The sequence below is a fragment of the Trichosurus vulpecula genome, chromosome 4 (genome assembly GCF_011100635.1).
Source record: "Trichosurus vulpecula isolate mTriVul1 chromosome 4, mTriVul1.pri, whole genome shotgun sequence".
NCBI classification, from domain to species: Eukaryota; Metazoa; Chordata; class Mammalia; order Diprotodontia; family Phalangeridae; genus Trichosurus; species Trichosurus vulpecula.
The window spans coordinates 107,638,018-107,665,850 of record NC_050576.1 but is presented as its reverse complement, the minus strand read 5'-3'; the positions used below and the strand labels follow the sequence as shown (position 1 = coordinate 107,665,850).

Below are 27,833 nucleotides of genomic sequence, written 5' to 3'. Positions count from 1 at the left end.
CTTGGATGGTAAGAATCAGTAATGAAGGGACTGCAGGAGTGTCTGTAGATTCTGTGGATAGTATGAGATTCATAAGCATTAGTCAGAACTCTTTTATACAACAAGCTTTTAGGGATTATCATTCGAAAAGAACTAATCAAGCAACCAATTTGTTGGCTTTGGCTGTGACAGGCTGTAAAGAGGAATATCCTGCTGATACCATGTGGCCTTTTGCAAATAGACCCTGGTATTCAATTAGGGACTGTATGAGAAACTTAAAGGAGGAGCTAATGAAGACTGCTATTATGTTGGGGAATGCCAAAATTTATTATGAAACTCCCTTGGGAGTCTCTCATGGGAATTCGATAGTTAAGATGGCACCCCCTACTTCTAAACATGTGATTTTGACTTTGCTGATTGCAGAGGTAGGGAACCCTCTTTCAGAGGTGCTGGACAAGATTTCACAGTTAAGTGACTTAGGAGACTGGGAAAGAGATAAGTTTCCTCAGGAAAGAAGGGTACACAGCCAATGAATTCAACATCCAACAAATAGAGTGACAAGGAAAGAAATGTTTACTGCTCTGTTGAAAGCAGGGCTAGATTTTAGAAGAATAGATGGTATTCCAACTAATGATCTATACAAAATGTACCAAGATAAGGGACTCAATAGCAAACAGAATAGAGAAGTAAGAACTGCCCCTACAAATCCTACAGATCTTGAACCCTTGTATCCAAGTGAGTCACACCTTCAAGGAGATTAGGGAATAGGCCAAGCCCCAGCTCAGATTAAAGAAAAACCCAGACAGGATTACAGATCCCATATTAATCTAATTATATATTGGAAGAATGAATCAAATATTATAACTAGGGCATTGATTGACACTGAGGCAGAGGCCAGCTTGATTTATGGAAATCCTGACAAATTTAAGCATGTACCTCCTATTACCATCACAAGACTAGCAGGGGCTGAAATATCAGCCAAACAAGTGAAATTGATTATGAAAATAGGACAATTGCCTAAGAGAGAATATACCGTGGTCATTGTATCATTCCTGAATTCATCATTGGAATAGATGTATTGAAAGGCGTGACACTGAATTTGCCTGAGGGAAGATATCAATTTGCAGTAAGGAAGATAGGAATTAATACAGTTTTGGTGGGAAAAGTAAAGATGGACCCAGTCACTTTACCTGAACCTTTAAAGAAGTTACTTTGAAGCAGAATCATGTGCCAGGTAAGCAGGATGAAATTGCTAATACTATAAAGGACTATGTGGAAACAGGAGTGTTAGTATGTACAACCACTTGATGGAATAATCCTGTACGGCTAATATGAAAGTCAGATGGAACATGGAGAATGACAGTGGATTATGGACAATTGAATAAAGTGACTCCTTCCTTGCATGCTGCTGTTCCAGATAAAGTTACCTTAATAGAAAGGATCAAGTAATATGATGGGACTTGGTATGTGGTTACCGATTTAGCCAGTGCTTTCTTTATGATCCCAATAGACTCCAAACAATGGAACCAGTTTGCTTTCACATGGCAGGGCTGACAATATACTTTGACACAATTGCCACAAGGATATCTGCACAGCCTATTTGTCATAAGATTGTGGCTGAACATTTGGGTGAATTAAAGTTACCTGGTACACAGCTTCCCCACTACATAGATGATATTTTGATACAGGGAGAACATGTAAAAGAAGTGGAGAAGAGTTTGAGACTTTTAATTGAGCATATGAAAAGCAAAGGATGGGAAATTAACCCTGCGAAGATTCAAGAACCAGCTCAAACTGTAAAGTTTTGGGGTATACAATGGAATAAAGGACTGCTAGAAATTCTCCCACAAGCTCAACAAAAGATTCAAGATTTTCCTATCCCCACCAATAAGAAGGAGGCACAAAAGTTCACAGGACTGTTTGGATATTGGAGGTACCACATCCCACATCTTAGACAAATTTTGAAACCCTTATATAAAATTACCAGGAAAAAATATGAATTTGATTGTGGACTTGAACAGAGTAAAGCTTTTGAAGAAGTTAAAGCTGCTATACAATTGGCTTTGGATTTATGTCCTATGCTAAGAGGACCAGTGGAATTACAAGTGACTGTACAAGAGGACTATATGAATTGGCATTTGTGGCACAAACCATAAAGCCAAAATGAACCCTTAGGATTTTGGTCAAGGAAACTACCTTCATCTGGATTACAATATACACCTTTTGAAAAGTAGTTGTTACCTGCAGATTAAGCTTTGGTAGAGACTAAACAACTGACTCTGGGCCATGAAGTGATATAAAGGCCTGGAATCCCAATTATGACTTGGGTAATGAGTACCCCGGCATCTCACAGAATTGGACATGCACAAGAGGCTAGTATAATTAAACATAAGTGGTATATTCAGAATAGATTGAAAACAGGCAAAAGTAGAGTTTCTGCTCTACATGAATCTATCGCAAGCATCAACATTGATGGAAATGAAAAATCACCTGAACCAAGGCAACAGTTGGTGCAATCCTTGGTAAAATGGAATGATGGATATGATGGACTGACTGAAGAACAGAAGAAACATGCATGGTTTACTGATCAGACAGGAGAATATTTGGGCCATAAAAGACATTGGAAAGCAGTAGCCTACAACTCATGTCCTAAGAGGACTCTAGAAAGTACTGGGATAGGTGGAAGTAGCCAATATGCTGAACTTATGGAAGTACATCAAGCTATTAAAACAGAAAGGAAGACAGTGTCATATATTCACTAATTTGTGGGCAGTAGCTAATGGGTTAGTTACATGGATGCCAATGTGGAAAAATCAAAATTGGGAAATTCATGGTAAAGAGTTTGGGGCAAAGAACTATGGGAAGATATATGGTACATGTATTTGGTTACTAATTTGTCAGTTTTTCATGTAGACACTCACGTGCCCCTCACTAGACCAGAACGTGAGTACAATACACCTGCTGATTGACTAGCAAAGATTGCTACTGAACATATTGTCCCTACTCTGACACCAACTGATGACCTGGTACTAGCAAAATGGGTCCACCAAATGGCTGGACATTTAGGGATCCAGGCCACATACCAGTGGGCACAAGATTTAGGTATTAGTATCTCTCATCCATTGTTAAAGCAAGTAACAGAGTAATGTCATATATGTCAATTGGAAAAGGAATGAACTATTCATGGGTAGTAATTGGAGAAATAGCAAGGGGAAAAGTTACATCCCAGATATGGCAGATAGATCATATTGGACCACTATGCCAAGATAAAGGATGTAAATTTATATGTACTTGAGTTGACACCTATTCAGGTGTACTAGTGGTTTGTCCTTATATGAATGCAACCCAGAAGAACACCTATGAAATGCTAGATATTATAAGTCTATATTATGGAAACCCAATGCAGATTCAAAGTGACAATGGGTCACATTTCAAAGGTAATGAGATGAAGAGATATTGTGTATTAAACAATATGGATATATGATATTCTATATTATCCACAAGCATCTGGATTGACAGAAAGAATGAATGGATTGTTGAAAGAACTGTTAAGAAAGTTAAGTTCTAATAATTCATATCAACATTGGAAAGATAATTTGTGCACTGCTTTATGTAATTTGAATAATAGATCATTAGGAGAAAGTCCTCCTCTAGCCAGAATGATGACCCTGAATATGCAAATTAGAAAACAGCAGACACATAAGATCCAAAATATTGAGTATTGGACTGTGAGGGAAGATGTCCCACTACCGTAACTAGGAATACCTGGTTCGGCAGGATATGATTTGCATTGTTTAGAGAACTTTTGGTTGGATAGAAAAGAGATAAGAAAAATCTCTACTGGAATATGTATGGGAATCCCTAAAACTCATTTTTGACAAATATTACCTAAACCAGGATTAGCAGCTCAGGGAATACATGTATTGGCTGGAGTGATAGATCCTAGTTATCAAGGAGAAATTATTGTGACTCTCCAGAATGTAGTTAAAGAACCCATATGGTTGTGTAAAAATGATAGCATAGTTCAATTTATTATTATTCCTTGTGAAACAATACCGCTGGTGAAAACTGAGCCTCCTTCCAAAATAACTATCAGAGGAAAGGAAGGATTTGGTTCTACTGAGAGAATAAAATTAGGAGCTAAACTATGGATAAAACGGAAGCCAGACAATGATCCAAAGGCTGCAGAAATTATAGCACATGGGAAAGACAATACTGTAACAGCAGTCTGTCTACCCAGGAGAAAATGATTATGAAATTATACCCTTGACTCATGTTTTCTTTCATGAATGAGACTATGATAGTCTCTTTGTTTCTTTTTGGATTTTGTCTGCTGAATTTGTTTGTGAGATTTCTTTCCTGCAGGCTTAGTACCATCCACCTGCAGATGCCTGATCACTTAAGCCAGATGTCACCCTCTGATGTGTTCAGATGTCACCTCTGGACCTGTCCACAACTGTGATGTGTCATCCCTGGACATGGCATCAACTGATTTCCAGATGCCAGCTTGCTAAAGAACTGTCCTATTGAATATGACTCTTTATCTTTTGGGGCAAGGACAGCTCTACATCCAGTTTCAGCAGGAAGAAGCTTTTGAAGACGAGACCTTCTCCCCTTACCCAAGATTTTGAGCCTCATTTGTTCAAGGGGGGAATGATGACACTGTTTTATATACTTATTTTGTGTTATTCCTTTTATATTGTTGTGTAAAGTTCTTTGACACCAGTTATCCCAGAATTCCCACTGCCCTATGTAATAGATAAGAAGGATCTTGGGGCCTAACGTAGTAGTAATTTTGATTTAAAGATCTTTCCCATCCATTAATAGGCCATGTGACCTGCTTATGTCACAATAGGCCTGGGACATATGTGGTAGGAGGAGCTTCCTGACAGGAAAAGAAAGTTATGACACAGAAAATGCTGAGAGAGAGAAAGATGTTATGGCTGCTGGTGGCCGCTAATGGCTGCCCTCATGATTGTTAGAACTGAACAGGCTGACTTAGCTGTACTGTGAGTTTGTTTTGGGGAAGACCCCAGCAGGGGGTCAGAGAGGTTTCAGAATGTTGAGGCTCCATGTTGTGATGTTCTCTATGGAATGTTTTGGGTTCCTTGCTGTTATGATGAAGTGGACTGACTGGCTGTGGGAGCTAAGCATTTGGTTATGGGATATGGTTCTCTGGGGTCTGAATAAATGGTTTACTTTTTCCATCTTCTATGTGAAGAGTCTTGTATACTTTGCAATATAGAACTACAGAGGCAATTTGACAATTATCATCTACATTGTTATTATTGCCTTACTGATTTAGATGGAGAGGCAGGGAATGTGTCATGTTAAATTACTCCTATTTTTGGTAATAGGGAAAGCTATGTGGTGGTACTTTCAATTCCCTCTCCTACTTTGGCTGGAGTTAGCCAGTTCGCTACGGTTAGACATAGACATGGCTGAAGGCCACTGATTTGCTGATTGCTGGTTGGCTGAAAGTGAGTCTGAAATTGGAAGAATAAACCAGTGGTGATGGGGTGGAAGAGCATTTTGGAAGGGAAAAGACCATTTTTGTCTGGACTCAAGATGCCAGACATATTAGTTTGCATTAGGAGGGCTAGGGATTAAACATGGTCACACTGGCAAGGACCCACTCATATTATGACCTGCTGTATTAAGGAGCGCTCTTTAAACCGGGAGAACAGGTATTCCTTCTTCCTTTCACCTCTACAACATAATGGACGGACTTTGAGAAGCACGAAATCTTTGGGGTGGAAAAAAATCACCCCGCGGCTATTTTGGCTATTGGCGAGACACCTCTCTAACTCAGTAATTATCCTGGAAGAACAGGAGCACATGAGAAGCCTTTCTTAGGCTTTGATAACCTACCTTTCCTGAGCTAAGGGTCCCTTTTATGTCAGGATAAAGCATCCTACAAGGATTTAGTGGAGGGGGATTTCTTATCTCGGTTTAATGTATCAAAGTGGGTAAGAAGCCTAGCTGAGCAGGTTAGCACTGGCAGGACCCAAAGCTTCCAGACACCACGCCCTTCACCTCTACACTACCTCTGGCTTTCCCCGGGGAGGAAAACTACAGTTCCCAAAAAGCCTTTCAAACCTGGCATGGGTAGAAGGGGTCATAATTGGCTGCACCGATACTTCCCCCTCTGCTATTGGTCAGACCCAGGAAGAAGGTTGGAGCCAGGATAGTTCGAGGCAGGTAGAGTTCAGCATCTGGACCCTAGAGTCCAAACTTCAGCAAGCAGTTGAGTTGCTGGAACCGCGTGGAAATGCCGCGTCGTGGCGCGGCCGCCAAAGCGGGCCTGCCTGCCGGAGTCCGGGCGCTGGCGATGGGGGTGATGGGGGCGGTGCTAGCCCTAGTGGTTGTGCTGCTGCTTCGGACCGCCAGTTTCCCGGGTCCAGAAGAGCTGCGAGGCTGGGGACGCACGGAAGCATCTAGGATCCCTGCAAAGTTCACCAAAGCCGAACTGACAGCAATGAAAGAGGCGTTGAAAGGTGACCTCCCCTCCCGTCCCCTGCGGGCACTCATCTCCCAAGACCTAGAGTGGCCCCAGTTTTGTGACAGGAGATTCCTTGTCCTTGCTATCAGTAGACAGATCGCAGCCACCTTCTCAGGCCCCAAGACCTGCTTCCCTTGCATCTCCAGCTGTTTCTCACAGATTCCCTGGAAATCTTCCTTATACCCTTCCCCCCACCCACCGGGCATCCCGTTTGCCCTCTTCCCTGAGAGTAGTAGTGGTGTTAGTATTAACAATTGAATTTACAAACATTAAACACTCACTTTGTGCAAAAGCATTTTATTAAACTTGAGGGGCATTAAAATGAAAAATTGATCCATTCCAAGTCCTCAAGGATGTCCCAGTCTGCTGTGGCGAAGGGAGGAGAAAGAATGGGGGGAGAGGAGATGAATATAACCTATACACAAATAACTATTATACAACGAATCTGGTAGTGGCAAGGGATGGATCCTTGAGACCTTGAAAAGTGAATAATTCTTTGATCTCCACAAGAAAGACCTTGAAAAGTTAATAATTCTTTGATCTCCACAAGAAAGAAGCAACCCTTTCATTCTTGTATGTCTCTACCCACTCTAACTTCTAGTCTCCTAGTCATTTTCTACCTTGTACTTATTTGTGTATCAATCTCACACCCTCTACTATTATATTTTTAAGGGCAAAGATTGTTCATTTTCATTGTTGTATGGCTAGCCCCTGTCTTGCTTTGCGTCATTAATAATATACATTTTGTATTTTTTTTAAAGACTCAAAATTGGACTTGGGTTCAAATTTGGCCTCAAACACTTACTAGCTGTGTGACCCAGGGCAAGTCACTTAAGCCTATTGCCTCCTCACTCCCCCCAAAAGACTCAGAATTGTTATTTGATTTTTTTTCCTACCAACTGTGTAAGGAAGTTGACCCAAATATCCAGTTACCATTTATTCCTATTTTGTACCAAAACAGTAGGTAATTTGCTGAGGGTCACATAAAACTAGAACTTGAGCCCCCATCTCATCTTGGGACTCTTCACAGTCCAATGCTCCTCACTCAACTCCAGTTTCTTCTCATGCCCAGGCATTTTCTCATATCAGTGAAATAAACCATCCCAGCCAAAGAAATTCTGGTCTCCATTTGTCTAGCTTTTGCCTACGGGACTCCAACCTCCATATTTCTCAGTCTCAGCTCCACACCCCTCCCTACCAGTCCCTGGCCATTCTGTCTCCTGCCACTCCCCCCCACCCCGCCACCCCCTCCCCCCACCCCCCTACTCCGGCCCCAGGTATCTTCTTAAATATCACACTTTGTTATGGAGGAACTGGGCAGGGATCTGGGATGGCCCTTGTCCACAGCCCTTCTTTCTGCTCCAAAGATATCAGACTCCCACAGTATGGCATGGTATGGCATGACTCTCCTGAGCAGATAAAGCTATGCAGGTGGTTGAGGTAAGAAGGGAATGATGTCAGTGGGGGAGAGGAAGCAGTGTTTGCCCCACCCAATTGTCACATCCTCTTCTCTTGAAAAGGGCTCCAGACTGATATGACTATTAGAAATTAGCTATAAGGAGCATATTTGACAGGGGGAAGTATATGATACTTAGAAAATCCCTGTCACCCTGCTCCATAAGGAAGTTATTAGAAATACTCTCTGGGACTCTAATCATGCTCTCAAAATCTCGAATCTCTAAGTTGGAGGAGGAGAACACCCTATTCAATGGATATTTGAACAAAAACCAGTTCTACCACATACTCAGCCAGTGGCCATCTAGTCATTCCAGAAAGATCTTATTCTGGAAGGAATCTGCCAACTCCCAAGCATCCCATTCCACCTGTACATAGTTCTCAATGTTAGGGAGTTTTATATGAAGCCTAAATTTGTTTTTTGCTAACTTCCACCCATTGCTTCTAGTTCTGAACTTCATTTTGCCTTCACAGAACTCCTTAGCCCTAGAATCATAAGGACATATGTGGTCCTAGAACCTTTCAACTTAATTCCAAGACAGGCATTGAAGTTGAAAAAAATGGATGCCGGTGGCTAGAACTAAGCCTGTAATGGTTCTCAGCATCCTTCCACTCTAACACAAGATGTGCAGAGAGAGAAAGGAAAAACCTAGGATTGGATCTACTGTAGAATTCAGTCAGAATCCCCAGATTTCTGTGTGTTTTATTAACCAAGGAAAGCAAAGCTCTTCAGCCTCCCCCAAAAAGATTAAACCAGACAGTGGCAGGAAGATGTGTTTTTTTTAAAAAAAAATCCCTGACCAGGGATAGCTGAGCTGGGCACAAAAATAGCATACAGTTCTATAATGCTTTTAAGGTGTATCAAGTAGATTCCTTATAACAATCCTGGGAGATGGGTATTATCATTCTTATTTTATAATAAGGAAACTAGGTCTCAAAGAACCAAAGTAACTTGGATAGGGTCACACAGCTAATATGAGAGCTTGCATTTGATTTCAGGTGTCAACACAGAGACTAGTGTGTTTTCTACTTTAGGATAGGCAGCATGATGTGGTGGAAAATACACTGGCTCGGGAGCCAAAAGACCTATTGAAATCCCACTGCTGACACTTACCAGCTGCATGACCTTGGGCAAATTACTTAACCTCCTTGACATCAGTTTCTTCATTTGTAAAATGAGAGAGTGGGACTGGCTGGTCTCCAACAACAAGCTCTGGATCTATGATCCACTATGTGTTGATATTGTTCAGTCATTTCAGCTGTGTCAGACTCTCTGTGACCCCATTTGGCGTTTTCTTGGCAAAGATACTGGAGTGGTTTGCCGTTTTCTTCTCCAGCTCATTTTACAGATGAGGAAACTGAGGCAAACCAGGTTAAGTGACTGTATCAACAATCCAGCTAGCAGCTGCTGTGGGGGTATAATACGAACAACAACCAGCTCACAGAACGCTGCAAGCCGTGGTCCTTTTGATCTGCTTTACTAAGGATAGCAACATTAAGGGGTTAACAATCTTACTTTAATCCAGCATACAAATATCATTTACTTAGTTCAGAGGAAAAAACCAGCACCCAGAATTACAGACCAAATACAATTTGTAGTTATCAACATCTGAGTATTGAGCTGGGGAGCTCATTGCAAAGGCTGGCCCAGAGTCACGTGCCACTCCTGCTGTGGATCAGAGCCCCTAGAGAGAATGCCAACCTGTACGCTTATATATTCTGTTCAGGGCCCTGACCTCACCCAGGCTGGGCATGGAAAAGTTCTCCACCCCCAATATCACATCAGATACAAATCAATCAATGACTCCCACTTGTCTCAGTGCTGAGAAATACAAAAATATCCGACTTTATCTGCCCCATTCAAACAAAGGCCAGAATCATTAAAGGTCAACAACAAAAAGTCCCACCTTAATTACTATTACAGTGCCTTACTCAGGGACACACAGCTAGTAAGGGTCTGGAGCCAGATTTGAACTTGGGAATATTAATTTTCTTGACTCCAGGCCTGGTGCTCTATCCATTGCTCTATCTATCTGTCTATCTAATCTATCCATCTACCGATGTAGTGATCTATATATCACCATTTTGTGTGTGTATATATGCATATATATGTATGTATATTTGTATATATATGTATGGGTATATATGTATACACACACACATGCACACACACATACTGAGAGAGATGCAGTATAACACATTGCTAATATTGATGAAAGACACTGGCTTGGCATGGACAACTGCCAAGTTTTGGTTTACCAAGCACCCTAGTGGGTCCTGGGCTGTCTAATTCTCATGCCAAATTAAGAATAAAGTAGGAAAAATAAGGTTAGCTCTTCCTCAGGTCAATGGGTTGTGGGGGTGGGGTGGAGAGGATATGAAAAAGACAAAGGTAGAAGGATAATTCCTATGATGGCTGGATGTCCATTTGCTGGCTATGTGGTAGAACTGATTTTTGTTAAAACAGGGGTTGAATGAGGTGGTCTTTGAAGTCCCTTCCAACTTTAGGATTTCAGATTTTGGAGAGGGACTATTTAACTCATTGCTTTTGTGCAGAACCTGCTTCCCTGGAAGATGGAATGCTATACACTTGGCTGGGCAGCCTCTCTGTCAAACAGCCCATCTGTCAGATATACCTCCTAATTCTGTGCAACCAGACTATGCGAAATTGGCAGATAGTCTGGGTGGGGGTTGAGGGATGAAGTGATAACTAGGGGTCCAGATCTAAAGATCATGGGCCTGCCTTTTGCAGTCTTCCCTGACAAAGATTAATAAAATGAAGTGGTTTTGTAATCAAAGGACAATAATCCAGTCTTCCAGTTTATGGATGACACAGAGGAGGGAAAATAGATAGGGGAAGAGGGAGGGGCCTAGTTGATTTGGACTTTGAATTTCTCTATTATCCTCAGACTAAAGAATGAAGCAACCAGGGATGAGGCAACTGCGTGTTAAAGTAGGTAGAAAGGTCACTAGATATTTATGCTTCCTAGGCAGGGTCTGAAAATTGAAGTGGTAGGGACATGGAAAATTGTACCAAAAACTTTGAACCTTTATTGGCCTGGAAACACATGCAGTTTGAGTTATCAGAAAATAAATATCTGTGTGATGATCAGTGAATTTTATGGCATTAAGAATATGTTCATTTATAAAGAGTCACATTTTGAAGTATACTAATTCTCACACCTGTTAACACAGCAATACCATTACTAGGGTCTCTACCCCAGGGATATCAGAGGAAAAAGGAAAAAGAGTAATATGTACAAAAATATTTATAGCAGCTCTTTTGTGGTGGCAAAGAATTGGAAACTGAGAGGATGTCCATCAATTGGAGAATGGTGAACAAGTTATAGTATATGAATGTGATGTTTTGTGTGACTGCATATGTATGAGTATTGTATTTCTTGCCTTAATCTGTGGGAGAGGAGGTTGAAGGAAGGTGAGAATGTGAGATTAAAATTTAAATTGATTTTTAAAATTTTTTTGTTCCATTTATGTTCCAAACTGTCTCCCTCCCTCTGTAGAAGCCACCATTTAACACAGATATGTACACACACACACACACACACACACACACACACACAACTATGCAAGTATATTTCTGTTCACCAGTTCTTTCTCTGGAGGTGGATAGTATCTTCATTCATAGGTCTTTTGTTGTTGATTTGAATATTTATAATACTCAGAATAACTTAGTCGTTTAGAATTGTTCTTCAAATTGAGAAAAATGATTTTTAATAACCAGTGATTTGGGAGGACCCAGAGTTCCCCCTTTTTTCTAAAGTCCTCATTTTCATACTCAGTCTCAGTCAGTTCAAGGACATCGCTGATAATAGATTGAATTAACTGTCCCCTCATACCCAGGTAGGGAAGCATAGGTATGGATGGGAATAAATTCTTTGATTAGACTACCCAAGGTTGCACATTTTAGAGCTAAATGACATACTCAAAGTTACATCCCCCACCCCTCATTAGAATATTACCCAGAAATTATGTCTCTTGAACTTTTTAAATGTCATAGACCAATATTGCTGTCACCATATGTATTTTCTTGGCTCTGCTCATTTTACTCTTCATTATTTCACTCAAGTCTTTCCATGTTTTTCTAAAGTCAACCAGCTCATCATTTCTTATAGCACAGCAGTGTTCCATCACAATCATATACCACAACTTGTTTACTTACTCATTCCCCAATTGATTAAAAATTAAATTAAAAAGAATGCCAGTTCTCAAGAATATGTGATCAACAAGATGGAGTCATGGCCGTGGATAAAGGACTATAAAATTCCACTCTAGCATCTCAAAAGAAAAGAATTAACCTCCTGTAGTTCTGGCCAAATCCACCCCACATACCTCCCCCCATTAAACTAGTGATAGACCAATGTTCATTTCATTACACTAGTTGATCTTTTTATAATGGTCTCTTTTAAAAGGAATCTCTTCACTTCATAGATTCACGTGATGGCTTTTCAGAATAGTTAGAAAGCCAAACCTGACTGAAGTTAATGAATTTCTCCTCCTCTGATCCCTAAGAAGAAAGAAGAATAGAGACTGGAGAGGTCTAGAAGTTAACAGGGCTTGACTTTGCACAACACCAAATTCAGCTTTGCTCTACTCCCTTCTCTAGGGCTCAGTAAAGGATTAAAAGATACTGCCAACATAAACACATTTGGGGCAGTTTCATACCCAACTCTTAGTATGAGCAGAGACACATGTATCAGCTAACCACTGTGATTGGTTATGAAACTTGAATGAACTTATTAAGCAATTGCCGGAGGAGGCAGGACAAGGTGTTCACTGCAAATCAGGCTTGGTTTCTTTTAAACTCTGTAGGCACATAGTTTAAACAATGTGACTACAGCATGATACAGTGAAAAGAACACTGAATTTAGAGTGAGGAAACCTGGGTTATATCCCATCTCTGCCATTTCCCACTTTCTTTGTAACCTTGGGCATGTTCCTTCTGCTCCTCACATATAAAATGGGTTTGGGCTAGACAGCCTCTGAAGTCTCTTCCAACTTATAATTTACAATTCTTTGATTCTGGGCAGAAGGAAGTAAAGGACAAGACCACGATTGAGTATAAGCATTCTGGATCTTTTTTTATGCCCCTGATACTGTGTGACTGGAGACAGGTCACAAGGGCCTCAGTTATCCAATTTCTGAAATGGTCAGGAGGTTTGACCAGAATGTAATACCAGAAAGTAAGGAGCAGATAGCAAAATGTTAAGTGTACATATTCACAACCTATGGTGCTTTTATGAAGTGCCAACTTGGCTGAATTAGAAAGAAAACCTGGCCACCGACCTGCAAATGATCATGCCTCTGGGCAACCCTTGAAAGACAAAACTTTCCAGTGGAGTCAGCTTGAATCCATTCAGATGAATATATGTTGGGAACAGTTTCTGGGAGTATGACCACTGTGCCTACTCTGGAGGGCAGCAGAGGGGGAAAGAAGTGATTTCTCTCTCCTCCCCAACTTAACAATAGAAATAGTCACCCAATAGGAAACACCCTATCCAGAAGTTCAGGGGTTTATTTGCTCAAGACAGTACATGGCACAGTTGAGTGTACAGAGAAACATACTGTCCTCTCAGACACAAAACCAAAGTCACAGTTACTCGAGGACAAAGCAGTTTCAAGGAGCGTGACCCTTAATAGCAGAGAAAATAGTTGACCATGGGTACAAAGGAGAGTGTCCCTAGCAGATGAGAACTGACCCATGCAAAGGAACATAGCTGAGTGACCTGCCCAAAAAAAAACAAAGTACTCAGGAGGAATAATGTCTGAATTCCCACAAAAAGAGAAAACACATTATTGCTCCGCAGAACCAGAGGCTCGAGATATCTTGACCACACATGTTCTTACATGTGTACTTCACTACCACTGTTACCCAAGTTTGTGTGTCTTCTCTTCCTTTGGATGTTGTCTATATTTGAGGAACTGCATCTCATACTTAGGGAGGAATGTTGCATAGGTACTGTTTTACTAAACCGTCTTAGTAAATGCCTTTGCTTTGAGGTAATTTTATCTACTAGCAGATTATTAAAGGGAAGCTAACACATGGGGTCTCATGAACCTCATAGTGGTAGGAGGCCAGATGCATAGGAGATACTCCTTGCAACTTATGAGAGTAGTCACACACACCCCTCCCTGGACCCCAACCTTTAAAAGCAAAGGAGAGATCCAGATAAAGTTCTATAAGAAAATATGAAGAAAAATCTCATTTTCAGCTAGTAAGGTAAGGGAATACATGATATGGGGGACAGCATTTAAGCTGGACTTTGATGGAAGGGGAAGCAGGAAGGGAACAAGCATTTATTATGTGTCAGACACTGTGATAAGCATTTTACAAATATCTCACTTGATTTGAAGAAAAAGAAGGATTTCAATAGTTAGAGGGAGGCGAAGAAGGAACAGGTTCTAGGTATGGAGAGCAGCCTTTGAGAATGCACAGAGGACACAAAGAACAAAGGTAGACCAGGATCCAGTCTAGATTATGGAATTTGTGAAAAGGAGTAGCATGAAATAAGATTGAGAAGGTATATTGGAACTAGATTGTAGAGAGCCTTAAAGGACTAGATTTTGAGACTCAGGACATGAGTTCAAATGCTGCCTCTGCTGCTCCCTGTTGGTGTGACTTTAACTTCTCTGTGCATCTGTGTTCTCCTCTATTAAATGTGGATAATACCATCTGTGCCACCTATCTCACAGGGATGTTAGGAAACATATATAAGATAGTGGATGTAAAGCATTTTGTTAACCATGAAGTGGTATGGAAAAGTCTGCTGATGCTGGGATTATAGAGCACTGTAGAAGTGAAAGCAATTTTTAGTAACCACTGTAGCTGAAACTTGAACCCAAGTGATCCAGTTCCCAATGTATTGTTCTTTCTGCTACAGACGCTAGTATTGCTCGAAGCTGCCTAGCAGATCAGAAGGGTTCAGTTGATACTTATGACACATTAACTGGTTGAAAAGTGATAGAAGTAAAGTGCTTTATGGCTGGATCGGTGAACTAGGGGGACCAATTATCTCCTGTAAGTATGGGAATTGGAAATAAACAGTATTTGGAGACTTAAGGATGGAGGAAAGAGTTTAGAGCAATCACTGTGGAAAAGAGAGAGTGGTTATAGCTATAGAAATCTTCAGTAACTATTCTTTTGTATTCAGTAAGATGTTTGCTGTAGCCCAAATTCTTGTCATATTCATTGAGTGGGGTTTAAAGATAGGAAAAAAGGCAAAATCCAACACTTGGCTCAAAAAATCAATTTCAAAAGTACAGGAGGAGGGATGTGTGGCTAAAAAACATTTCCTGCGGGCTTTAATGCTTTACTTTTTTTACAAGCTCAGTATGAAACAACAGTGTTAACATGGAAACCAAGAAAACTGTTGTTATCTTAAGCTACATTAAGAGAAGCAATGTCTAAAATCAGGAGTACTCTGCTGTATTCCAAATTGGTCAGACCCCATATGGAATACCATATTCAGTTCTAGATGCTTCATTTTAGGACAGATATAGACAAACTGGAGCACATCCGAAAGAAGATGATATCAAGGATGGTAAGAAACTTAAGACCAAACCATTAAACAATCAGAAAATTTAGAGGCCACATTATAGCTTCCTTCAAGTCTTTGAAGGATTGTAAAAAAGAAAAGAAATTAGACTTGTTCTGCTTAGCCCCAAAAGGCAGAACTAGAAACAATGGCTATGCAAAGTGGTAGATTTAGGTTTGATGTAAGGGTAAACATAATAACAATTAGAATGTTTGAACAGTGGAATGAACTGCCTCATGAAATAAAGCCCACTTCCTTAGGAAGACTTCAAGCAGAGTTTGAATAATCAGTTGTCATGTATGTCAGTCAGTCTACTAAAATTTTTAAGTACCTACCCTATGCCAGCCACTGTGCTAACTGCTGGGTATACATAGCCTGTTTTTGTTGTGTTATGGTCTATTAAGGACATGTTTACTATTTGTATCTTTTTACATTTCTTTGTAATATCTCTATGCCCTAATACATGTTCAGTTTTTCTTCAGAAGGATATTACTGATAACGAGATTGCATTGACTGTCCTTGTCCTGGTCAGCCCCAATCCAAGCTTACAAGTAATTTAACCTAAAGTAGGGAAGCCCACTGTGTTATATTAAGCTTAAGTGGAGACAGATTCTTTTGTCTAGATAGCCCAAATCCAGGGGTTGGTGTGATAAAAGAGGTATTTCCTCTGTCCACAGCTGAAATGATGGGGTGACATCAGCCCCTGTGGAAAGAATATATAAACTGTGCACCCTAACCTCAAGGGTAGGAGACCACTGAGGACTGGTCAGACAGGTGTTAGGAGAACCAGGAGAGAGCCATGTCCAAAAAACCTAGGGAGAAGAGTATCAAGAAGAGGGTGACTGATGGCACCTTCACCTGCAGAGAGGGATGGAGATTGAGAAAGGGCCATTGGATTTGGCAATTAAGAAACCATCGGTAACTTGGAAGAGAGCAACTTTAACTGAACAATGAGACTGAAGCCAGACTGTAGTGAGTCTAAAAGAGAATTGAGAGGAAAGGAAGTGGAGGCACCTATTGCTGTCAGCTTTCTCAAGAAGTTTAGCCAGAAGAGAGTTCTATGAGATGATAGTTAATGGGAATAAACAGATGTAGGGAGGGGTTTTTGAAGATGGGAGAGGCAAGAACATGTTTGTAGGCAGCAAGGAAACAGCCAGTAGACCAGGAGAAATCAAATATAACTGAAAGGTGGAAATGAGGAAGGGGATGATCAGCTAGAAGATGCAATAGAAGGGGAACATTTGTGCATGTAGAGGATTTGTCTTGGTAAGGAGAATGGCCTCCTCTTCATGTGAGACAGGAGTGAAGGAGGAAATGGTGCTGGAAGGCATCTGAGTGATGGGAGTTGAGGAAGGAACAGGCTTGAAGAAGGAGCTCTCTCCAATGGCCTACATTTTTTTCAGTGAAATATGAGCTTAGGTTCTCAGCTGAGAAGGTGTGAAAAGAGAGAGCCATGGGAGTTCCAGAAGGGATGAAAAGGTTTGGAAGAGCTGCTTTGGAGAGTGGGAGAGTGAGTTAAATAGGGAGCTGTAAAAGGTTTGGCTTCCTTCTATAAGGGCCTGGTTGAGATTATATAATATAACTTTGTAGTAGACCCAGTCAGCATGGTTTCATGATTATACATAGCCAAGAATCCCTTCTATCTTGCAGAAGAATACTGAAAACCTCTATTTTAGCACAACTGAAAGTGTTTTAAAAATATTATCTCTGATCTGACGTCTTTTCCAGATTTGCCCTCCTTGGAAAAGTGAATGACAAAGATAACAAAACATTTTCATAAGGAAATAGATTGTGTGGACACCATACTTTGTCTTCTTTACGCTCTTACCTTCCCCAACACCTGAAGCAGAGTCACCCTAGGAAATTCTCTATTCCATTCAAAGGGAAAGGGATTCTAGCCTCTTTGCTGTTCCTCAAACCAGACACTCTATTTCCTCACTCCAAGCATTTTCACTGCCTAGTATCTAGCCTGGAATGTTCCTCATCTCCTCCTCCCAACTTCCTTGGCTTCCTTCAAGACCCAGCTAAACTACAACCTTGCAAAGGAAGCCTTTTCTGATCCTCTTTCATCCTAGTTCCTGCTTCTCTTTATTATTTCCAATATATCCCATATAGAGCTTGTTTGTACATATTTGTTGAAATTAGATTGTGAATTCCTTGAAAGTAGAGACTGTCTTTTAACTTTCTTTGTATCCCTATCATTTGCCATACTACCTGGCATATAGCAGGCATTTAATAAATGTTTATTGACTGACTTATTCATTAAAAAAATTCTAAATAGGTATTTTGATTTGAAGGGTGGAATCTCTTTTAATCCTTGGGGAGGTTGATCCCTGGAATGGGATCCTGACTTTTGTTATTCAACTCTTCTGGAATGTTAAGCCATTAACATTTTTCTTTTGTATCTCCTCCTCTCCTTCCTCTTCCTTCTTTATTTTCTTCTCCTCTTCCTCCTCTTTCTCTTCCTTCTCCTCCTTCTTCTAGATTTCTTTACTTCAGAGACTTGTTCAGAGTATTGGGAAAGGGGAGTAGTACTACCACCGTTTAGACATCTCCCTCTCTCCAAGCTCGAAACACTTGGATGTTAGATTAATGTTAAATTCAAGAAAATTGTTTCTGGACAACTTGTGCCTAAAGCAAAGAGTAGAGTGCTAATATCTTTCCCCTTCAACAATAGGTTGGGCTATGTGGCTTTGGAGGTCCCTTCTAATTCTGTAGTTGAGTGGGCCAGTGGGGATTCAGTTTGGGATTTCTTTCAGGGGGTGATCAGTGAATTCTTTCAATGACTATTTTGCCCTCAGGTTCTAGGACCTCTGGGCAGTTGTCTTTGATAATTTCTTCGAAGATACTGTCAAGGCTCCTTTTTTCGTGGATTTCCGGTAGACCAATAACTCTTAAATTGTCTCTCCTGGATCTATTTTCCAGTTCAGTTGTTTTCCCAATCAGATATTTCACATTTTTTTTTCTATTTTTTCATTCTTAACATTTTGCTTTACTACTTCTTGGTGCCTCATAGATTCATTAGCTTCCACTTGCTCAACTCCAATTTTTAATGAGTTAGTGTTTTCATTTTGCTTTTGAGTCTCCTTTTCCAATTAGTTGATTTTACCTCTCAGGCTGTCATTTTCTCTCTTTAGATTCTGTATCTCCATAGCCATTTCACCAATCTTATTCTTTAGGGACTTGATTTCGTCTTCTTTTAGCTCCCTAATTTGGTTTTTAAAATCCTCCTTTAGCTCTTCCAGCAATGCTTTTTGGGCTGGAGACCAGTTCCCATTACCTTTTGAGGTATCAGACACGTCTATAGTGTCATTGCTGTGCTCTTCCATATTGGTATTTTGATCCTGCCTGTCTCCATAAAAAGAATCTATTGTCCTCGGTTTTTTTGTGTTCTTTTTCATGTTTGTTGTTTTGCCTTTTCCTGGCTTTACAACAAATTTCTGCCTATGGGGCTCAGGGCTCTCTGTCCCAGCTTTCTTATTCTGGGGATTGTGAGTCTAGAATTATAGCCTTCAGTTTCCTGAGGTGTCGGGGAGGGGTCTGGCTCCCTGGCGTCTCACTCCCTATGGGTGCTCTCCAGCACTTGCTTTTCAGCAATGGTCTCAGCTGTTTGTTGTTTGAGCTGATCTCTGGCACTTCCCCTGGGGGAGCAAGATTACATCTGAGCTCCTGGCATTGACCCCTGCCGACTCTGCCCCTCTGGGGCTAATGAACTTCTACTATTTGTCCACTGAAGCCCCACTTCTTTCTCCTCTGTTCCAGCTTTCTTTTTTTTTCTGAGGAATTCTCTGGGTGAGGGGGGAAGGGATTAGAGCCATTTACCTGGCCATTAGGTCTCCTGGAAGTTCAAGAAGTCGAGTTTCTGGGCTGTAAGCATCAGGAGTTGGTGTTTTCCTGTTGCGCTGCCTCTGGTCGCTTCCACAGACTGCCATCCTGCATTGGGAGGTCTGGGGATCTCCGCCAGTTTCGGGCACCCAGCTTTCTCCCAGCCTGTCTCCCACGTGGATTTCCCGGCCGACTGCTTCCGCTTTGGTCTGGAGCAGCTCCGTACACCCCACACTGAGCACTCTCCAAGCCTACAGATTCGTGCCTTTGGCCTTTCAGACTCTCCCAGCTCAGAAATTTACCCCACGCAGACTGCTCACGGTTTCTGACTCTCTCAAATCTGCTCCAATTCACTTTTTTATGGGAATCTGACAGACCTTGTGAGAGAGCTCCGGTAAGATGCTGCCTTCATGCGGCCATCTTGGCTCCGCCCTGCCAGTGGAGATTCAGATCTATGCTCATCTCACAGCCAGTGCCCAAGATTTATTAGCTCCCCAATCTTCTATTTCCTACGATCACAGAGTCAGAGATCTGGAGCTAGGAAGGACCTTAAGATCATTAGTCCAACCTCCTCATTTTACAGAGGAGAACAGTAAGGCCCAATAAAGTGATTTGTCCAGGGTTTCATAGCTTATAAATATCAGAGCCAGGATTTGAACCCAGGTCCTCAGACTCCAAATTTAACCACCTTTGCACTATATCACACTGTACTCCTCTCTTAATATCTAATACAGAGTTCTTTATGTCACTCAGGAGATCAGGGGTAAGAGTGGAATGACTGATCATTAACCTTGAAATATGTGCACATACCTTATACTGGTTATTTATACAGAAGAAATTGCATGGTCTAATAGAAAGTGTGTTCAAGTCAGAAGATCCTGGGTTGGAAGCTGAGCTGTTGAACAAATCACTTCCAATCTCCAGGCTCCCGTTTCTTCATCTTCGAAATGGAGGACCTGGACAAAAATCACTAAAAATAAACTCTTCAGCTTGAAATCCTATTAGTGGGTTTTAACCTGTGGTTTTTGTTCTTCCAACTCCCAACAGAAGCAATTCAGATACCCACAGTGGCTTTCACCTCTGACAATATCAACACCACAGCCCTGCTTGAGTTTGGAGAACACCTTCGGAAAGGTAACAGCAAGAACAGTTCTAGATGTGGAAGTGATGGGAACAGGGCACCTTCTCTTGAGACTTTGCCCATTTTCAAAGCTGATTGCCCAAAGTCCTTGCTCCGGGATGGATCATGACCTTTAACTATTGACTAGTCCAGAAGGGTTCATTTTCTTTGCATAATTTTTTACCTTAGAGATAGAGACCGGGTTGGTGGGAACTATTCCTGTTCAATATGGGAGGAGGTGAGAAAGATCAGAAGTTGAAACTTTTGGTCTTTGAAGGCTCATCACATTTGGACTTTTTTTCCATTCTTTGCCCCAGATCTGCTTGTCAGAGAGCCAACTAGAACAACCTAAAAGGCATAACCATAACTCTTCTGTCTCTGCAAGTTTCTAGAATAGTGAGTGAGTTGTGTCACCATTTCCTTGGAGGTATACCTCATGCTAAAGGTGGACACCCTCTTCTCCAGAATTACAAGACTAATTGATAAGACTAATGCTCCCCATTTCCCCCAGTGGTAAAGAGTTTACTGCTTCTAGTCTAGGTACAAAGGTTGGGGGAAGAATGAGGGAAAGAAATAGAAGTCCTAATTATTTCCTCTTTGGAAGATCAAGGGAGACTGGAAGTCCAAGTGCCAGAATTCACTTTCTTTGACTGTGCATATCTATTGGAAGGGTTTTGTTTTTCTTTTTTTCTTTCCTTTTTTTATTTGAGAGAGGGAAGAGAGAGAAAATGAAAACTGAAAAATAAAATGAGTAGGGAATAAAAAAAGAAGAGAATAAAGAAAAAGACCAGTAGGCTAGTAATTCAAGGGAATCACAGCATTGAGCAGATCCCATGTCTCATTTGTGGAAGATGATGAACAAGAGTTGCACAGAATGGGTGGGGATGATGGGTTGTGATAGGCACTATTGGAGGGAGTACGGAGAACACCAAAATCATAGAGCCCCTGGAATTTCTATATGACCTAGTTTTTACAAAAAGCATCCTTTGAGATTTGTGTATCCTAGAGAACTACCTTAAGGTTCAGGAAAAGATCCTGAGACAATGCTCTGAACTCCTTGGATTTGTATATATTAGGGTCAAACCTGCTTGCAAGGGCTCTGGATACAGTAGTTGTTACTCTCATTTATTTGCCATCTACAAGTCTGTGAAGAAGTATTTCTTAATCTCATACTATGTTCCAGTCATTGAGCCCATAGCACTCTACCGGTTGGCCTATGATACATCAAGTAGTGTGGTGTGGTAGAGAGAACATGGAATCTAGGGTGAAAGGCCCAAGTTTGAATCCTAGACCACCCCTTACTGTACCTCATCTGTAAATTGAGGGTGTTAGACTAAACAATCTTCAAGGTCCTTTCCAAATGTAAAATCCTACAGCTTTGTATTAAAAGAATAATAATAATAATCATGTTGACCCCATCAAATGTAGAGATTTAACCGGAGAGCTCTGACAGGCATTCTTTATCAGAAACATTGTTGCACAATTAAAAAGAAGAAGATGTAAAGTCACAGAGTATGCTAGCAGGTTGGAAAATGGACTTGGAGATGATACATGTAACCCCTCAGAACGTATCAGAGCCTGTATGCAAATCTGGTATGTTGGGATGATCTCAAAAGAAGAATGGAAGGTTGGGGAGAGGGGAAAAGAGAAAAAGAAAAAATTGGGGAAAATTAACTCATGTAAATACAATTTGAAAGGAAGAAATTACTCAATGGAGGCAGCAGTGCAGGGAGGGGGATTGAGCAACATTTGAACCTCACTCTCATCTGAACTGGTTCATGGAGGGAGAATACATATACATATAATTCAGTATAGAAATTCAGCTGACCCAACAGAGAAGGGGTTCAGAAAAAGGGAGAGAGGAATAGAACAAGAGGGATGGTGGATTAGGAGAGGCAGTGATCAGGTGCAAAACAGACTCTTAAAGAAGGGTCAGAATAAGAAAGAAAATGTTTAATAAAATAGGATGGAGGGAAATACACAGTTAACAAACTCATCCATAAAATGGAATATGATATCAGAATGGATTAGAAACCACAATCCAATAAAATATTGTTTACAAGAAGCACACTTGAAACAGAAAGGTACACATAGAGTTATGATAAGGTGCTTGAGCAGAATCTTTTATGGAAGGCAGGGGTAGAAATCATGATCTCAGATAAAGGAAAACAAAAATAGACCTAATTAAAAGAGACAAACAGGCAAACTGCATTTTATTAAAAGGCACCAGAGTAATGAATTAATATTAATACTGAACACATATGCACCAAATAGTATAATATGTAAATTCTTAAATGAAAAGTTAAATGACTTACAGAAGGAAATAGTAAAATTATAATGGGGGGAGGAGGTGTCTCAATTTACCCATATAAGATTTAGATAAATCTAACAATAAAATAAACAAGAAAGTTAAGGAGAGGAAGAGAATTTTAGAAAAGATAGATATTATAAACCTCTGGAAAATATTGAGTAGGAATAGAAAGGAGTATACCTATTTCTCAGCTATGCATGTCACCTTCAAAAAAATTGGCCATAGACATAAAAATCTACAAACAAATGCAGAAAAATTGAAATATTAAATGTATCTTTTCTTACCATAGTGCAATAAAAATCACATTCAATAAAGAGCCTTTGCAGCACAGATTAATAATTAATTAGAAATTAAATAACTTCATTCTAAAGAATAGGTGGGTCAAAGAACAAATTATAAAAACAATAATTTTATTAAAGATAATGACAACAATGAGACAGCATACCAAAATCTGTGAGATGTAACCAAAGCAGAATGTAGTAGAAAATGTATAAGAGAGAAAGAGAGAGAGACTCGAGCATTCAACTAACCAATTAAAAATCTCCTATTAAACACCAAAATAGAAAGCCTGATAATCAAAAGAAAAATTAACAAAATTGAAAGTAAAAAATAAAAACATTGAAATAACAATGCATCTTGCTGTTTTCTTTTTTAGAGAAAAAATAATAAAATGGATAGAATATTGGCTAACTTGATATTTTAAAAGGAAGAGAAAAACCAAATTACTAATATCAAAAAATGTAAAAAGAGAATCTACAATAGGTAAAGATGAAATAAAAGCAATTGTTAGTAGCTAGTTTGCCCAACTATATGACAGTAAAATGACAATCTTAGTGAAATACATGAATTTTACAAAATTATAAATTGCCAAGACTAACAGAACAGGAAATAGAATACTTAAGTAACTCTATCATAGAAACAATAAATTGAATAAACCATAAATGAATTCCTTAAGGAAAAAACAAGAACTAACTGGATTTACAACTGAATTCTGTCAAACTTAAAGAATAATTCTAATGCTAAACTCTTTCAAAAGACAGATTAAAAAAAGAATCCTACCAGTTTCCTTTTATGACATAAATATGGTCTTGATACCTTCCTTAACTAGGGAAAGTCAAAACAGAAAAAGAAAACTATAGATCTATTATTCTAATAAATATTGATGCAAAAAAAAATACCAGCAAGGAGATTACAGCAATATATGACAAAGACCATATACTACTATCAGGCTGAATTTAATATCATGAATGCAGGCTGGTTGAATATTAGGAAAACTATAGGTAAAATTGACTACATTGCAACCAAAAAAATATGATTAATTCAGTTAATACAGAAAAAAATTCTCACAAAATACAACACCATTCTTGTAAAAAAAGAAGTTCAAAAGTACAGGAATAAACAGTTTCCTTTAAAATGATAAGTAGTATCTATCTAAATTAACAGCGGTGGGACACCTGTGGCCTCAAGGTCTCATGTGGCTTTGGGATCCTTTGTTTTGTGAAGTTTGGATTCAGTCAAAGGGCTGCACTTAAGGACTTAGATGGCCACACGTGGCCTAAAGGCCACAGGTTCCCCACCCTTGATTTAGAACCAAGAGTAAGCATTATCTGTGATGGGGATAAGCTAGAAGCCTTTCAAATAAGATGAGGCATGGTGGAGCAAGGATGTCTGTTATCACCATTACTGTTCAATATTGTAGAAATGTTAGCTATAGCAATAAGAGAAGAGAAAGATAGTGAAAGAATAAGCATAGGCACTGAAGAAATGAAACTATCACTTTTTATAGATGTTATGATGACAGATGTTAGATGATGTTGTGATGTTAGAGATGATGTTAGAGAACCCTAGAGAGTCAAACAAAAAAAACTAATCAAAACCATTAGCAACTTTAGCAAGGTTTCCGGGTATAAATCACCCCAAAACATCAGCATTTCCATATGTTGTGAACAAAATTCAACAGTAAGAAATAGAAGGAATTCCATTTAAAATAATTATAGATAGTGTAAAATACTTAAGGGGATCTATTGTCACATAGGAGAGAGGGAGCTCAGTGGAGAGATCCGGACCTGGAGTCCAGCCTCAGACACTTACTAGCTGTATGACGCGAGGCCAGTCACATAACCTCTTTTTTGCTTTAATCCACTGGGGGGAAAAATGGCAAATGATTCCAGTATCTTTGCCAAGAAAACCCCATGGACAATATGATCTATGGGGGTCACAAAAAGTCGGATACAACTGAACAACAACCTGCCACATAGAAGTATCAATATTACCTGAATTAATTTACTTATTCAGGACCATGCCAATTAAATTAGCAAAGAATTACTTTATAGAACTAGAAAAAGAATTGTAATAAAATCCATGTGGAGGAACAAATGTCAAGAGAATCAATTTAAAAAAAAAATAAGAAAAAGAAGAAAGGGGGAAGTAGCAGTGCCAGATCTCAAACTATACTACAAAGCTATAAACATCAAAACAATTTGGTATTGTATAAGAAATAGAGAGATCGATCAGTGGAAAAGATTTGAGTATACAATATGCAGAAGCAAATGAGTACAGTAATCGAGTGTTTGAAAAAACCAAAGATCCAAATTAATGGGGCAAGAACTCACTATTTGACCAAAATTGTTGGGAAATTTTTTTCCAGTCTGGAAGAAACTAGGCATAGATCAAAGTTTCACACTACATACCAAGATAAGCTCAAAATGGGTATATGATTTAGAGATAAAGAATGATATCATAAGCAAATTGTTGGAATATAGAAGAAATTACCTATCAGAAATGTGGACAAGGGAAGAGTTCATGATCAAACGAGATAGAAATGTTCATAGGCGGTAAAGTGGTTAATTTTGATTACATAAAATCAAAAGGGTTCATGCAAACAAAACCAATGCAGCTTAAATTAGAAGAAAAGCAGGAATTGGGGGGAGGGGCAGAGAATCTTTGCAGCAAGTTTCTATGATAAAGGTCTAATTTCTAAAATATGTAAGAAAATGAGTCAAATTCACAAAAATATAAGCCATTCCTTCAACTGATTAATGGTCAAAAAACATAAATAGGTAATTTTAGAGAAAGAAATCAAAGCTATCAATAGCCAGAAGAGAAACTTCTCTAAATCACCAGCAATTAGAGAAATGCACATTTAAAATAATTCTGAGGTGCTATCTCACATTCGTCAGATTGGCTAAAATGACAAAAAGGGAGAATGACAAATGCTGAAGGGGATGTGGGAAAACAGATCGCCCACTCTTGGTAGAGCTGTAAACTAGTCCAGCCATTCTGGAAAGCAATTTGGAGCTATGCCCAAAAAGCTATTAAATTGCATGCCCTTTGACTCAGCAATACCACTACTAGGTCCATACCCCGAAGAGATCAAAGAAAGAGGACGAGGACTTATATGTATAAAAATATACCATCTCTTTTTGTGGTAGCAAAGAATTGGAAACTGAGAGGATTCTAATCAATTAGAGAACAAGTTATGGTATATGAATGTAATGGAATACTATTGTACTATATAAGAACCAAGGAAGGGAATGATTTCAGAGAAACATGGAAAGACTTGTAAAAACTGATGTGAAGTGAAGTGATTAGAACCAGGAGAACAATTTCTACAATAACAACAGATAATCAACTTTGAAAGACTTAGTAACTCTTATCAACAGTATAATTCCAAAGGAGTCATAATGAAATATGCTGTCTCCCTCCAGGTAGAGAACTAATGGACTCAGAATGTAGATTGAAGTATATACTCTTCTATTTATTTTTCTTGCTTTTTTTTGAAACATGGCTAATATGGAATTTTTTTTGCATGTCTACATATATTTTAATAGATTTTCTGTTTCTTGCCTTTTTAGTAGGTGGGGAAGGTGGGAGGGGAAGAGAATTTGGAACTGAAAATTAAATTAAATTAAAAAAGAAAATTGACTTGATTAGTCTAGGAAGCCTTCCTCGAAGTGATTACCCTGAGCTATAGTTTAAAAGGAGGGTACAGGATAGAGTATGGTGGCCAAGAAAAAAATTATTCTCTCTCTTGCTTGTTTACTCTCTTTCACTCTTCCTCATTCATTCTCTCTTCTCTCCCCCCTTTCTCCTTCTGTTTGTCATTCTCTTTCCCCTTATTCCACCTGCATCTCTCTTTCTTTCTCTTTCCCCCCAGTCTTCCCTTCCATGTTCTCCACTAGCTTCATCCAGCATGAAATTGTGGGAGAATACAGCCACCTGTTCACCATCCGTGGATCAGATCCCAAGTTGGAGCCCTACATGCTACTTGCTCACATTGATGTTGTGCCTGCTTCTGATGATGGCTGGGAGGTGCCACCCTTCTCTGGACTGGAGCGTGATGGCTTCATCTATGGCCGGGGCACACTGGACAACAAGAACTCTGTTATGGTTTGCCTCACAATACCCAGAATGGGCATGGAGGGGAGGGAGCATTCAGGCATTTGCCCCATGTTGAGAATCTTTTACTTTCCCAGAGAATGAGGGAAACCCACTGGGTTCTCTCTTCTTCTGGCAGCCATATTCTTTGGAAACTGCCCCAAATGCTCTGACACGATGTGAATTTGCCCGTCCTGTTGAGAGGTTTGCTAATCTCCAAATCTTAATGCTGGTGAAATCTGACCTGGGATTCTGAATGGCATTACTCTCCTGGTTTCACTTTTCCCAGTAGCTCCTCCTCACAGCCTCCCTGTCCTTCCTCTGTGCTTATGTCCTTCAGGCAATCCTGCAGGCCATGGAACTGCTGCTGAGAAGAAACTATGTCCCTCAAAGGTCTTTCTACATCTCCCTGGGACATGATGAAGAGGTAATCCATTAACAGCACCCCCAAGGACTCAGGATGGCTCCCTGGAGTATTGAGTTCCCTAGGGCTTTAGATGTTAAACTAGTTCTATTTGTCCTTCACCTGTAAGAACTGTTGAGGGAGAAAAGAAACCCCTGGGATGTAGGAATCCCAAACCAAAGTTCCCAGGGCAAGGTCACCTGGAATGAATTAACTATCTCAAGCATCCTCTAAGTCAAGTTGGCAAAGATTTATTATGCTTTACAGTGGACAAGAGTTCTTAGGGAACCTGCAACCTTAGAGGAGTA

At 39.9% G+C, this 27,833-nt stretch overlaps 1 protein-coding gene across 1 annotated transcript in view; it reads left to right on the top strand.

The window, feature by feature from the left end:
* The first annotated feature begins 6,195 nt into the window (after positions 1-6,195).
* The window catches only part of LOC118848584 (N-fatty-acyl-amino acid synthase/hydrolase PM20D1-like), a 44,681-nt gene continuing 23,043 nt past the window's right edge, over positions 6,196-27,833 (top strand). Inside the window, exons 1-4 of the mRNA XM_036757526.1 lie at positions 6,196-6,476; positions 20,362-20,448; positions 26,902-27,134; positions 27,463-27,549. Of these exons, the coding sequence (XP_036613421.1) occupies positions 6,251-6,476; positions 20,362-20,448; positions 26,902-27,134; positions 27,463-27,549 (633 nt within the window). The 5' untranslated portion in view covers positions 6,196-6,250. The remainder of the gene's footprint in view (positions 6,477-20,361; positions 20,449-26,901; positions 27,135-27,462; positions 27,550-27,833) is intronic.